The sequence below is a fragment of the Lemur catta genome, chromosome 4, assembly GCF_020740605.2.
Source record: "Lemur catta isolate mLemCat1 chromosome 4, mLemCat1.pri, whole genome shotgun sequence".
Taxonomy (NCBI): Eukaryota; Metazoa; Chordata; class Mammalia; order Primates; family Lemuridae; genus Lemur; species Lemur catta.
In genome coordinates, this window is record NC_059131.1 from 40,831,977 (window position 1) to 40,845,559 (window position 13,583).

Consider the following 13,583-nt stretch of genomic DNA (forward strand, 5'->3'; position numbering starts at 1 on the left):
GAACTGTCATAAGCCTTGTAAACACTTAGTTACCTCTAATGTCTTCAAAATAATAATGCATTATTGATGAACCCTTGCCTCACAATCACTTTGCTTCCATCTGACAAAGCCAAAACCCCACATGCTTTCTCTGCAACCCAGAACATGTTCTTCCCGCTTCCACCAGGATGCTTTGTTCCTGGGCCTCCTGGGTTCTTCCAAAGAGTTTTTGGAATCTTCTCTTGCCCCAAGCCAAGAAGATTAACTTATGGGCTGACTTATTTCAAAGAGGAAACTAGCACAATATGATTATAAATTTGCCCGGAAAGCAGATCACAGGAACTAGGACCTTGGGCCACCCAGAGCATACAAACATGCTGGAAGTTAGAAACCCACAGCCAGCTGACACACTTGCTTCTTTGGATGTACAGGCTGTCTCCTACAGAAATTTCTGGGAGAGTTTAAGCACACAAATTTGATTTCAGGTGCCTTTCCAACGGAGCAGGAGGAGTACAAGGAACAGTATTCGTTTGAGTATCAATCAAAACAATAAAATGAAAATAATTCTCCAAAGTAAGGGGCTTCTCCCTAAAAGTAGCATTGCCAAGTAAAATACAGGATTCCTAGTTAAATTTGAATTTCAGATAAACAACAAATAATTTTTAGTAAAAATATGTACCCAATATTACATGGGATACACGTACACTAAAAAATTACTTGTCTTTTACCTGAAATTAAAACTCAAACTGCCATCATGTATTTTTATTTGCCAAAGCCAGCAAGACCCCCTAAAATCCAAATCTGAATGCCTCGCCTAACATTAGAAATGCTGGCGGTGGCAGCTTGGTGGTCCCCAATCCTGGCTACACATGAGAATTGCCTGTGGTTGCCTGGGCTCACCTTTTAGAGCAGCTAAATCAGTCTCTGGAGTGCTCTACAGGGGGTCCTAATGGGCATCCAGGATTCAGAACCACTATACCAGAGGATTGTAATGACTCCCGTGTGACATCCCAGAGGGGCACATGTGAGGCATATCAAGGGGTGTCTCAGGATCTAGTGGCAGCGAAATAACATGTATTTTTAAAAGCATATTCCACATTTTAATATAACTTTATATTTGAAAAATATAAAGTTGTTTTTTATATTATGAACTACAAAAAAAAAATTAAGGATAGCTGAGAGATTCAAATCTGGACAGCTAAAAGAGATACTGAAACCCAGGGTCCAGGACCTGGGGCAAGTCCTAGATGGGGCAGAGGCCCTGGGAACAGGGAACAGGGTAAGGAGCCATGCGTGAGGCAGGTTGGATTAAATAGATGCACAGTTCCCAGGTCAGAGGGTAGCACAGACTAGAGTTCAGGAACGCAGACAGCAAGAGCTAGGACCTTGGGCCGAGAATCTAGACAGTCACCAGCCAGGCACCAGCCGATACACAAGTGATCCTGTAGTCCTGCTGATCACAGGACTTGCGGGGGCATCCAGGGTTCACAGGCGACACAGATGTGAGCGTTTGGCTGGAGTGGGGAACAGAATTACAGAGAAGGGCAACTGGGAAATTCACTTCTCTGAGTGCACTCCAGCTGACCTGCACCTGTGGTGATCTGAAATGAATTTGACACTTAGAAAGCACAGCTTTTAGTCCTGTGTACTTTAAGAATGTTGGGTGACACTTATCAACCTCGGGGGTCTTTTCTAAAAGCAGGGAACATAAACTTCTTTGCAGGGATGTGTAGACAGCATTTTAAAACATAAGATGTATGCCAAAGAAACGGAATGTGTTCCACAGGTGTCTTTATTGGAGACCATCACTTTCCCTGGAACAATCACTGCTGACATATCCCCATGTCCCTCCATGTCACAGGCCGCCCCCAGGCTCTTCTGTGCTTTCGTTTGTGCAGGTGACTTGTTTATAGGAAAGTGGGGACCCAGTGCCTGGCACTGCACCCTGCAAGGTGGATGCTCAGTGGCTACTTGCTGTCTTAATTGGACTAAGAAATCTATACAAATGTTCCTCCTTCTAAAACACTTTTCAGTATTCCAGACACTGTATATCTTTATTTTCTCTCTGATCTACATTGGTTTAAGCCTTGTATTTACTAGCTGTGTGACTTCAGACAAGTGATTTAACTTCTCAAAGCCTCAGTGTACCCATCATATAAATTGGCAGTGTTACTGGTATCTACTTTACAGGTTTGTTGTAAGGATTAAATCAAATTATAGATGAAAATCCTTAGCCCAGGATCTGACACACTATAAGCACTTAGAAAATACGAGCTGTTATTAGAAAGATCGCCACTCAACTCAGCCACTGACCCAGCAAGGTCCTTGACTCAGACTTAGGCACTCCATGTCACCCCTAATCCAAGTCCCCACAGACAGGTTTGCACTGACTGCTACAGCCCCAGAGCAGAGACTGGGCATTCTAAAGTCACCCGCCAGGCACCTCAGGATCCATGAAAAGGAGTCACAAATATCCCAAGGCTCTCATTGACTACACAATAGAAGTCATCTGACATTTGCTAATCTCCTTCCGTCTCCATTTTCTGCCCTACGTCTGTATTTTCCTAAGATTTCTATTCTCCTAATAAAATAGCATCATGCTTTTATGATCTTTATGCAACAAGCCTTAAACCCTTCCAACCCATTCCCCAAAGGCATAAAAGTAAACCAAAAGCCATATGGCACTGGAATGAAAGTCAGCATATTGTTGTGTTGTATAATTCACCATTATTATAAATGATTTCTCAGTGATATTATGGTATTAACCCACTCCAGTGTGCAATGATTCATTGTAGTTCTAAGTTTTCCTTTGAAGCCCAGCTGGCTGTCTTTCGAGTGAAGCTCAGCTGAATTTAGCCACACAAACATTATATTGTCAGCACCGTTCCCCAGCCGAGCCAGTTGCCCCATGAAAACTGCCTGTTTAGGATCATTCTGGCTCTTAGCACGCAAAGAATGCAGCAAATCCATATCCACAAGAGCCCATCTTAATTCATGGAGGTAATCAGTTCCATCCATCCTTAAAGACATCTGACCTTGTCACTCAAATGATACTAGAAAATCTTAAGTCAGGTGCCCACTTCCTAATTTTTTAATTTGCAAATTTGAGGGTAGTGAATGGAAGTGACAAGGGAGATTGTGGGATTTTCCTCACTTAATGGGGAAGATGTCAATTTCCCTTCCTTTCAAGGAAGGAGCTTAGTGTTTAACATATACATCAATGCACATTAAACAACTAAGTAGGAAACATTTATGTATATGCAAGTGACATCACGTATGTACACATGTACATATATATATATATATATCTCATCTTGACAACCCCAATCTTACAGCTCCTTGGGCTCATCTGGCCTTTTAAAACTCAAGTAAAATGATTCAAACAACCATACACAATAGAGAAAGAGACAAGCAGCCCCTGACATCTTGGAACCAGCCTGGTGCTATTAGCCAGGCCTTGGTGTTCTTCCGCTGAATATGAATGACTTTATCGGCATCAGACAAGGCCACTCTGTGGCCATGACAGATCAAGACAAAAACAAGACCACTCCACATGGGAGACAAAACATGAACATCGTCCAACCCACAAAATACCAGACGCCCCCTCTCCCGGCTGACATGGGTAACTGCAGCTTCTTTACTAATTAGAGCCTTGCTCTAGGCTGCCCTCCCTGTAGATGAGGTGGTTAAGATAGTCAGTCATAGAATTACCCCCACTTCCTCACAGCATTCAGCCAGAGCAAAGCTCTCTTCCTGAAAATCTCCCCAAAACCATCCAACACAAACCCAAATCCTGTAAGTCCCCTCGAACCCTCTCACTGAGATGCCCCACAGTTCCCTACAGTGTGAGTTCTCCCTCATTGTAGCTGTGACAACAAAGAGACCCAATTGGTTCAACTACATATGTGTTCCTGGTCATCTTTGGCTACAGGACATTGACACCACAAAGTATCGGAACATACCCTTCTTACCTTTTCAAATGTCATTTTCCCCTGGCGTATGGGAGGGAAAGGGGTCTATCCAGCTTCCACGCCCAGGTCCATCCTGCTTCATGGCCATTCCCCACATCCCAAACAGCACTCTTGGTTCTACCTTAGGACTTGTGAGACCACCGTCTTTTGCCCTCTTTCTACAGAACACCAAACACAAGGCTTGGAGCAAAATAAGTACTTGCGTGAGGATTTGGAAATAATGAGTGCAGCATGGAGCACATAACTGAAAACTGATGATGATACATCCATGTGCCAAAGTTTCTCCAGGATGCCCTCACAACTCCCTTCTACTGCCACCCTCCTCCCCACCCAACCCTTTAAGGAGTTTCCCACTCTCTGGGTCTCCTTGCTCCACTACCTCCATGGTGCCAGCCCTTTTTACATATTTGTCCTTTTATCCATCTGTCCTCCTGTCATCTGCACCCCCAAACTTCAGCCTCCAGCAACTTCTCTTATATTCCTCTCTTGTTTATTTGCAGATCCCCCTAACCCTGGGGTCTCCCGCCTGCACAAAAGGGGTGGGATAGTGGTAGTGGTGGTAGTAACTCTATTATGCAAATCATTTTTCTCTTCTGAGTGCAGCACCCTAAGCAGACCCTGTAGCAGTTGAGACAGAGCTGGGCGAGGGAACAAGCAGAGGAATCTCAATTTCTATAAAACCATTCCAAGTAGGTATTTAAGTTTTTAAAACAAAAGAAAAATGTTCCTCCTTGATGGAATTCTACTCTAATTCTACTAGAATGATGGCTTCCAAACTTTCTTGGTTGAGAACCTCAGTAAGAAATGCTGGACATGGTGGTGCACGCCTGTAGTCCCAGCTACTCGGGAGGCTGAGGCAAGAGGATTGCTTGAGCCCAGGAGTCGGAGGCTGCAGTGAGCTATGAGCACGCCACTGTACTCCAGCCTGGGTGACAGAGAAACCTTGTCCGTGAAAAAGAAAAAAAAAATTTAATTTTAAAAAAACAAAGTTTACTTTGCAACCCAGTATATACACACATACAAACATGATAGAAATGAAAAAGAGAAAGAGAAAGAGAAAGAGAGATCTTACCCTTACTAAAATGTTCTCCGATATTTTCTTTTATTATTCTAATTCATTTTTTAATGAAAAAATTCTAGTTAGCTACAACCGATTACATTGATTCATGACCCACTAGAGGATCTCGGACTGTAGTTTGAAGGTGCTCTCCTAAAGCAACCAGCATTTAAAGTGGCAAATTTGATCCAACCCGAGGGTGGTCTCAAGGACCCCACCCTTGACCCGACAACACTTGTTCACACAAAATCCTGGATATGAAAGTTCTCCGCAGGCTTATGCCTCAGAGCTGAAAAGCAGAAACAAGTCCTGATGCCAGTTGATGAGCCAGTGGTTAACACATTGACTGCCTCGTGACTTGTATTTAACTCAGGCTAGTTTTGAGCCTGGGGCCTTATGAAGCAAAACCCTGCTGTTGGTTCATGAAAATCTTACTTGTTGATGTTCTTATTGTTACAATAAATACTGACAATTTAATTCTAAAAACGTGGATTCCATTGCATATAACTCACACGCAGAAAACATAAAAAATAACAAACTAGGAAGGATTGTTTTAATAAAACACCATGGCCCCAGGGAAAAAATTTTTTTCCTAGTGTGGCAGTCAATGTGTTAAAGAAACGGTTGCGGGTAGTCATACAAATGGAGAGAAATGTTTGAAGGTACATACTGGAGAAAGAATGGACAAGGCTCCAGGTGTTTAGAACATAGGGAGATACAGAACGAGGAGTATCTCCTAGAGTCCTAGGCAAACAGTTTTACCATTTATTGAAACAATAAATCTGAGTCACAGCCTACAGCCAAGTCAAGGGAGAAGCAGAGCAATATTTTAGGGTCAGATTGTTTATTTATTTATTTTTTTTAGAGGTCTCACTCATCACCAGGCTGGAGTACAGTGGCATCATCATAGCTCACTGCAGCCTCACACTCCTGGGCTCAAGCAATCCACGCACCTCAGCCTTCTGATAGGCATACAACACCACACCCAGCTAATATTTTTTATTTTTTTTTTTTTGTAGAGATAGAGTGTCACTATATTGTCCACGCTGGTCTCAAACTCCTGGGCTCAAGTGATCCTCCTGCCTCAGCCTCCCAAAGTGCTAGGATTACAGGCTTGAGCCACCGTGCCCGACCCAGATCGTTTTATAATATGTTAAGATCTACAAGGCATCCAAATCAGAGAAAATCAACTTGGTGATTCTCTGTAGAATTCTGGATGGAGATAATATCTGGAGTTTATAAAGTTAAAAATTGACACCTTAGAAATGGATTAGATCATCCAGAGGTTATACTGTTAAAAGGAGAGAGAGAGAGAGAGAGACAGAGAGGGAGAGGGAGAGAGAGAGGGAGTGAGATATGGAGGAAGGAAAGGAAAGGAAAGGAGAAAAAAGCAAACCTATGAAAGAATGATAAGGCCCAGGGTGGAGCTATGATGCACTCCACATTTCTAAAACATGCTGGCAAAAGAAAAAAAGAAATAAAGGGGAAGGGGAAGTTTTCACTGAAAAAAATCAACTCCCAAAAGGCAGATTAATTGGAGAAAAGGCAAACAAATTTATTAGATCACAATTTTACACGATACAGGAACCCCTCAGTGGGATAGAAGCTCATATACCATCCTGAGGTTACAAAAAGAATGGGGCTTGGATCCTGGCCAAACAGGTTATGGAAGGGACAGAAGAGGAATTCTGTTGAGGGTCAGTAAGCGATTATTAGGGAGAATTCCGTGGGCTTGAAGAACATCCAATGGTCTGGGACAAAGTCTTTTGGGCCCGTAGAGCAGACCATGGTTTGTGACAAAAGTCTGTTCAGGTTTGTTGACAAACTTTAGTCTTCCTTCCTGTTATGTGGATTCAGTTAATGAAAACTCAGGGAAAGGACTGAGGTGATTGTTCTTCTTTGGTAGGTCTGGACTTCAGGCAGATGAGACTCTCAGAGAACAACTTTATCCCGTGCTTTGGGAGAGACAGTGAGGGGCGGGGTGCCTTGAGGCTCCCTTTTCAGTTCATCATGTACAAAGCGCCATATTGTGGGGTATCAGTTTCTGAGCCCCAACAGCAGCTCGGACTCACTTGCCCGTGGCAAGGCTCAATCCGTTCATATGGTGACCGGTTCATCTGGAGGAGTTCATGACAGAAGAGACCTGCGGGAGCCCAGCCAAAGGTGGAGCGAGCCAAGGCCCAGAGGAGAGGCAGCTCAGGGATGACGGCAGAGAAGCCAGTGGCCTGGGAAGCACATAGAACCGCCATGAAGAACATGGAGACCACAATCACAGACAGGGCAGTTCTAGGGAGTCAGTGTCAACAGAGGAGGACAGGTGGTTGATGGAAACGACAGAGCAAAGAGCGGTCCAGGAACAGGAACCCGCTGGGGGCAAGGGGTGGAAACCACACAGGTAAATGGTACGTACTTACCCTGGTACCAGAACCAGAAACCATGGGTCCTGCAGGTCATGGGTGCAGCTTCTCACCCGTGTCGACGCACCTTTTAAGCAGAAAATCCACTTGCGAATTTGAAGATCCTTGATATTTTTGCAGGGTGGAGCCTCATTTCTACAGAGGCCAAAGACAAATTATGATATATGAAGCCAGGCAAGCTTGATGATGACGATGATGACGGATGATGATAAAAAATTGTTTTTAGCCAGAATTTGAGACAGCACCCTATTTTGGCTAATGACTTTTCAGCACCTTTACCCCTAATTCATATGTTTTCTCGAATAGAGGTCTGTCAGTATGCATTCATTATCTTTCCCTGAAGTTAAATTTGTTGTCACTGATTTTTAAGCTTAAGACAGCCTTGCTGGCATGTTTATGTTGTGGTGTTTATTTTCAGAGGTAGAAGTATAGTAAATGAAACATATTTTCCCTTAGGTAGAAAAGGAAATATTATACTTATTCATAAGTATGACTGGTTATTTTTAAAATGTTAAGACACAAATATTATAATTATTATACATTGCTGGCAATAATTTTGAGTGTTTCTAGTTTAAAGACTGGAAGTAATATTCATGACATGAACTATACTTCAAACTCAATGTGGAATAAAAATGGATTTAAATAACCAGAGCCAACTGCATATCTAAGTAGTTCATGCAAATCAGTTTAACTGTTTTATGTCAGAGTTACTACGAGGGGAAATCACCATAATAAAAATAATAAAGCTACTATTTTTGAGTACCTATTTTATTCCAAGTGCTATAATGTATATGTTATATGTGTTCTCTTATTTAATACTCACAATAACCCCAAGAAGTGGGTTTTGTAGATGAGGAAGCCAATGTGCACAGAGATTCAGTAATCTGCCCAAGGTCACACAGCTAGCAAATGGCCAAACTAGGACTGAGACTCATATTTCCTCAACGAGTCTGTATTTGTTTCCTGTATCTACATTGCCTCCTCCATCTCGGTCTTTAGTGGGATGACATGCAGGTACTTATTCTGGGCATAAGACTTTGGTCAAATGCCATTGTCTTTACGACTGACAGGAGAATGCAAAAGGAAAGACTCCAGAGAGCTATGTTCTATCACCAAGAAGTAACCAGACAGTGTACTCACTCAAGTGAAATGCAAGGTAAGCCCAAGTGGGTTTCCAAGGGACTCTTTTCAGAGAGATGTGTTCTCCACAGGAGCCTTCTACAACAGCATCAATGTCTGCAGAGCCTGGTTTGGCCACGGGTTCAGATGGTTTTAGACGTTCCCCCTAGCAAACCCAAAGCCCTGTAAAAACCATTGTATGTGCCATGGATTGGGCCACCCATTGAGAACACTTAATAAATGCTGATTATCTGCTTAGGGTCCCCCCTAGCAGGACACTGCAGAAGGGTTGCACCCTACAGGACTCATACCATTTTCCCTAATCTTCCGTTCCCATAATTTCCCTTAGAACTGAAAGCATCTCCTGCTCTCTTCCCAAGAGGCACCTTCCTGCTTCCAAATGCACATGCTCAAATAAGTGCACCAAGGAGATAAGCCTGTTTCATTACATTCCTCCTCCACGGGCAGGACAGGGTGGCTGAGAAAGGTTCTCCTCTATCACATGCTGCAGAAATTCCATGGCAGCAGCCCAGGTGCTCTTTAATAAGGAAGACGGATATCGAAAATGGGCAGAAAAGTATTGCATCCTTTGATCCCTAAGACACTTTGAATTACAACTATCCAATGTTAATTAGCTAGTAATTCAGGTGTTTCCTTGGATTTGGAACCTATATACATTTTTTAATGGACACTGTCTTCTCTAGTTTTTTAGCATAATTATGCAGTATGTGAACAAATCATGATTTCTTGTACTAGCATTAAGAGTACAAAATTTCAATGGGGGGAGGGGAAGAAACAGAATAGAGACCAACCTTCTAAATTTAACATAAATGGAACAGTCATGAAGGGAATTTTGATGATACAATAACTTTATTAGCTTGATGTGCTGACTGAGAAAAGATATAGCATGCATTTTTAAAAAGTGACTTTTAAGGAAGAATAATTTGTTCGCATAAAATATGATTGCTCACCCTCATAAATGTTTATGTGAATTTATTGCACTATAACCAAAGCCAACTGCATCAGCCACAGCAGGGAAACCAAATTCTGAATTGCAAAACAAACCCAAGGTGTGACTAGGAGCACATCAGCATCCAACGCTGACTCGGAGAAATTGAGGCAGTTAAAATTGTGCTGATTTTTCAGGATGCAAGCTCTAATGAGACTGAATCCTTAGAAACGGGGTGGGGGGGGGACCACAACTCAGTCTGCGGCCCACGCTCCCAAAAAGAACAACACTTAGATGACACCAGTCGGCACCTTTCTCAGCTTCACCTGATTTTCCACCGGCTGTCCATGCTAGAGTCTGTCAGCTGGCCATGTGAGGCCAAATCCAGCTGCAGATGCCATTTTTATAGGTTTGCATTTAAATACGGTTAGAAGAGTTTAGAGCAAAGGTTAGACGGATGGTGCTTTCAGACTCACCAGTCTCCACCATTTCTGCTCTTCTTAGGGTTCTACTTTCATTCATGTCCCTGCCCCATCTGGTGGGCCCTGGGACCCCTGATCCACACATTTGCCTTTCATGGGCCCATGAAATACTACTCTCTTGCTAGCACCAAGCTGAAAACTGGAAGCCCTTCAATGACACGAACACAGGTTGTTTCCATCATTGGCCAGAAGGAGGAGACTGCGAAAAGGAGGAGGAAGACACCTTGATCCTTGACGAGGACTTTTACACTAATTTTCTCACCCAAGGCTGCACAAGGAACCCAGCAAATCAGCAGTAGAGGAGGCTCCAAGACCTCGTCTCCCCAGCCAGCGCCCAGCTCTTCCAGAGATGCTAAAGCTACCTCTACTCCTAAGCAATTGGATGCTCTGTAAGTAATTAATGATGAAGGAAACAAGAGATTACTAAGGAATGTCTTGGGTGACATGCAGAAGGACAGGCAAGGTTCTATGGAACAGAACAGGACATCTTGAAATCTTTCAACTGTGCAAAAAGAAAACTTTGTTTTAGTGATCAGTCTCCATAACCAGACCACTTATTTTCTTGGTCTCATCAAGGAAAATTTCTTTAATATTGTGATTTTTGTTTTTAGATAAACAGGAAAGCACCGTTTCTGATGTCGCCTTGTTACTCCCGTTTAACCTTGTCATGCTAAAAACAACACAAAAGAGGGACAGGAAAAGATGAAAATAAAACAGTAAAAATGTTGAACCTTACAATGTGCCAAGCCCTGAGCTTGGTGAGTCACAGGTGGTATGTCATAGACCCTCACAGGTCTTTATTTTAGAAATTAGGACATGGGACACAGTCAAGTAAGTAGCTTGGCCAAGGTCACTGAGCAAATAACAAGGTAGCTGGCCTCTACTTTGTCTTTCAGAATTGCTGGTCAATTACCATTTAGACTCACTGCTTCATTTTTTCAGATTATATTGCATGAGTTAAGCTTTGATTTTTAAGGCTGAAATAAAAGTGCAACATATTTGCTATGACATTTCCATTTACCTAGACAACTTCCATTTCCCCTTCACATACCTAGTTAAGGCCTTAGTGGTCCACAGTTCATTGAATAAGCACAATTTTTAAATCTGATTTCCAAAGCTATTCTTTAGAATGCAGTTTCAGAAGACAGCAGGGGCAGAAATCAGCATTAATACCAATGCAGCTGGGCACGGTGGCTCACACCTCTAATCCCAGCACTTTGGGAGGCCGAAGCAGGAGGATCGCTTGAGGCCAGTTCAAGACCAGCCTGTGTAACATAGTGAGACCCTGTCTCTACCAAAAAAGTAAAAATAAAATAAAATACCAATGCATTGAGATAATTACTGGAAATGTAGCCTGAAAGAGGATTTTTCTGAACTCCAGTGATCATTGTTTCAGTTCTCTAATTTCCTTTGGCTATAAAGGGATTGAGCTTTAGTGAACAATTTCAGCCTCTCCTTATGGAGAACTCTTCACTTCTTCCTCTGGAGCTCTAGCAAATAGCTCAAATGTATGGGCTGATAACTGTATTTCTAGATACCATGTTACAACTGTGTCCACCACAGGAAGTTGGTTTTGTCTTTTTAAAATACCATCATGAAAGAATCCTCACAGCAAGAAACCTGAGAGTGAGCAGAACACCTCATACAGTGTGTCAAGAGGAGAGTTAACAAAAAAAAAAACCTGAAATATTTTATTTCCACATTATTTCCCTTACCCCTCCTGTTGTCCAGACCTTTCTGAACTTTTAAACCACAGGTAGCTTCTGGCAAAGCCTGAGACAGATGGCAATGTGAACTTCCTGGCAACTGAGATAAATGCACACAACATCAAGCACCCACCTTACAATTTCAGAGGCTCATGACACCCAGCTCCTACCCAAGGCCTCAGGAAGGGTCGCTTGCTAAAATAATTTTCTGGTTAACAAGAAATCTATGCAACATTTCATGCCTGAGTGTTTCAAAAGCCCCCTCTGAGGGATCTACACTATGCATTTTAATTTAGGTTTACACGTTTTGTTTTTTAATAGAATGAACTGTGCATAACAACACATTTCACAATATGAAATGAAAAGCCCTTGATACACTTCAGCTACTGGAAGGTTTTAACTCTAAATCCAGAACAAATAAAGCAAAATAAACATAGCAGGACTCCAACTTGCCTCTTCCAACATTTGGTAATTTGTTTGGGCACAGATTATGGGGAGATTTTTCAATACGGAAGAAGAAAGAGGAAATAGTAAGGCACAGGAATGTTCGTGATATGCAAAGGAATCTTTCATCTCTTCTGGAATCAATGACCTTTTATTGAAAATCACAGTGTGTAAGATGCTGTGTTGAATCCTTCTTAGTCATTTTGCCACGTTTGCTGGAAATCAATCCTTTTGCAATCAGCTCAGATTTCAAATAATCTTTGAGAGGCATGCAGCATGTCAATGTGTATTTGAGATCCATTTGAAAACACAATAGGAGGGTTAATGTGGGGATCATGGGCATTTTATATTTGTTTGTGTTCAAATCCACAAGGTTTTATAGAGATCAAGGTTGGTTAACACAAATTTTCTAACAGAAGCTCTGCCCATGAGCTGTCAGTGGCCTTCAAGAACATCCTGTTCGTTCCAACCTCTAACCCGGAGCACTCAGATGACTGCCTACAATCACACAATACGGGGAAGAGCGGCCTTTAAGCGTGTCATCAGAAGGCTGATTTCCATGTCTGGCATCGGAATTTAAGGACTTGATCAGCAGGACTTGAAGGCACTGGCGTCCCCTGGCAAACTGATCCATTTCTCCAAGGACATTGTTATGTTTTGACTAGTAGATTTGGGCAAATGACACTTCTTTTGAAAACCTTTTGCAATTAAACTAGTTATAAACATAATCTTGCTTCATTCCACAAGCCGGACAACTTATGAAAATCTGGAATTCTCCTCTCGATTTCTTTTTCTTTGTGATGTTCATAAAAATCCTTTTTCTGATCCCATGAGATCATCTGCAATAGAAAAATAATCATACTATTTCTCAAATGAGGCAGAAAAGACTCTTTTCCTTCTTTCTGTTTTCTAAATCCTATTCATACTCCAAGACCCAACCCTAACGGATCTTCACAAGGTCTCCTCCAACCACCCACACCACACCCTGACTTACCAAGGATGTTAACTTCAGTATCATGTATGATTCAGGTGTCTTCCTAACTGGTTTCTGTAAAGACTGAGAGTTAAAACAAAGAATAAATATGGAGATCAGAATAGTGATTTATCACTAAGTGGGTTTTCTAAGACCAACCTCTAGTCTATTATTTAGGCAGACTTGCCCCCCGTCTCAGGCAGCCCTGGACCAGATTAAGAAGCAGATGCACACCCAGGTGAAATCCACCTTGGACGAGAAGCATGGAGGGAGCCCATGCTCTATGTGGACAAGCCAGCTCCCAAGAAGAGGAAGCAGAGTGGAACTGTCCTGAGAATGTTTATCAATCACGTGGGTCACTCGCCCTCATGGAGCACGAGGGTAGAGTAAATAAAGTAGAGAGAGAAGCCTGATGTATGCCCAGTAGAATTCCTCCTCCAAAAAGCCAGAGGTGAGGAAAATGTTCTCTAACAAACACACAGTTTT

General features: G+C 42.4%; 1 protein-coding gene across 3 annotated transcripts in view; it reads right to left on the bottom strand.

The window, feature by feature from the left end:
• Nucleotides 1-6,556: 6,556 nt before the first annotated feature.
• The window catches only part of ASB3 (ankyrin repeat and SOCS box containing 3), a 135,724-nt gene continuing 128,697 nt past the window's right edge, over nt 6,557-13,583 (bottom strand). Inside the window, exons 10-13 of one of the 3 annotated variants that reach the window (XR_006734704.1) lie at nt 13,119-13,181; nt 11,814-12,963; nt 7,422-7,559; nt 6,557-7,232 (exon numbers count right to left, since the gene is read on the bottom strand). Coding sequence is in view for 1 of the 3 variants with exons in the window: in XM_045549597.1 (XP_045405553.1) it covers nt 13,162-13,181 (20 nt within the window). In the remaining 2 variants the exon portion in view is untranslated. Of the gene's footprint in view, nt 7,560-9,521; nt 12,964-13,118; nt 13,182-13,583 lie in introns of those variants that run through there. The other 2 variants (XR_006734703.1, XM_045549597.1) reach the window with 2 other exon arrangements.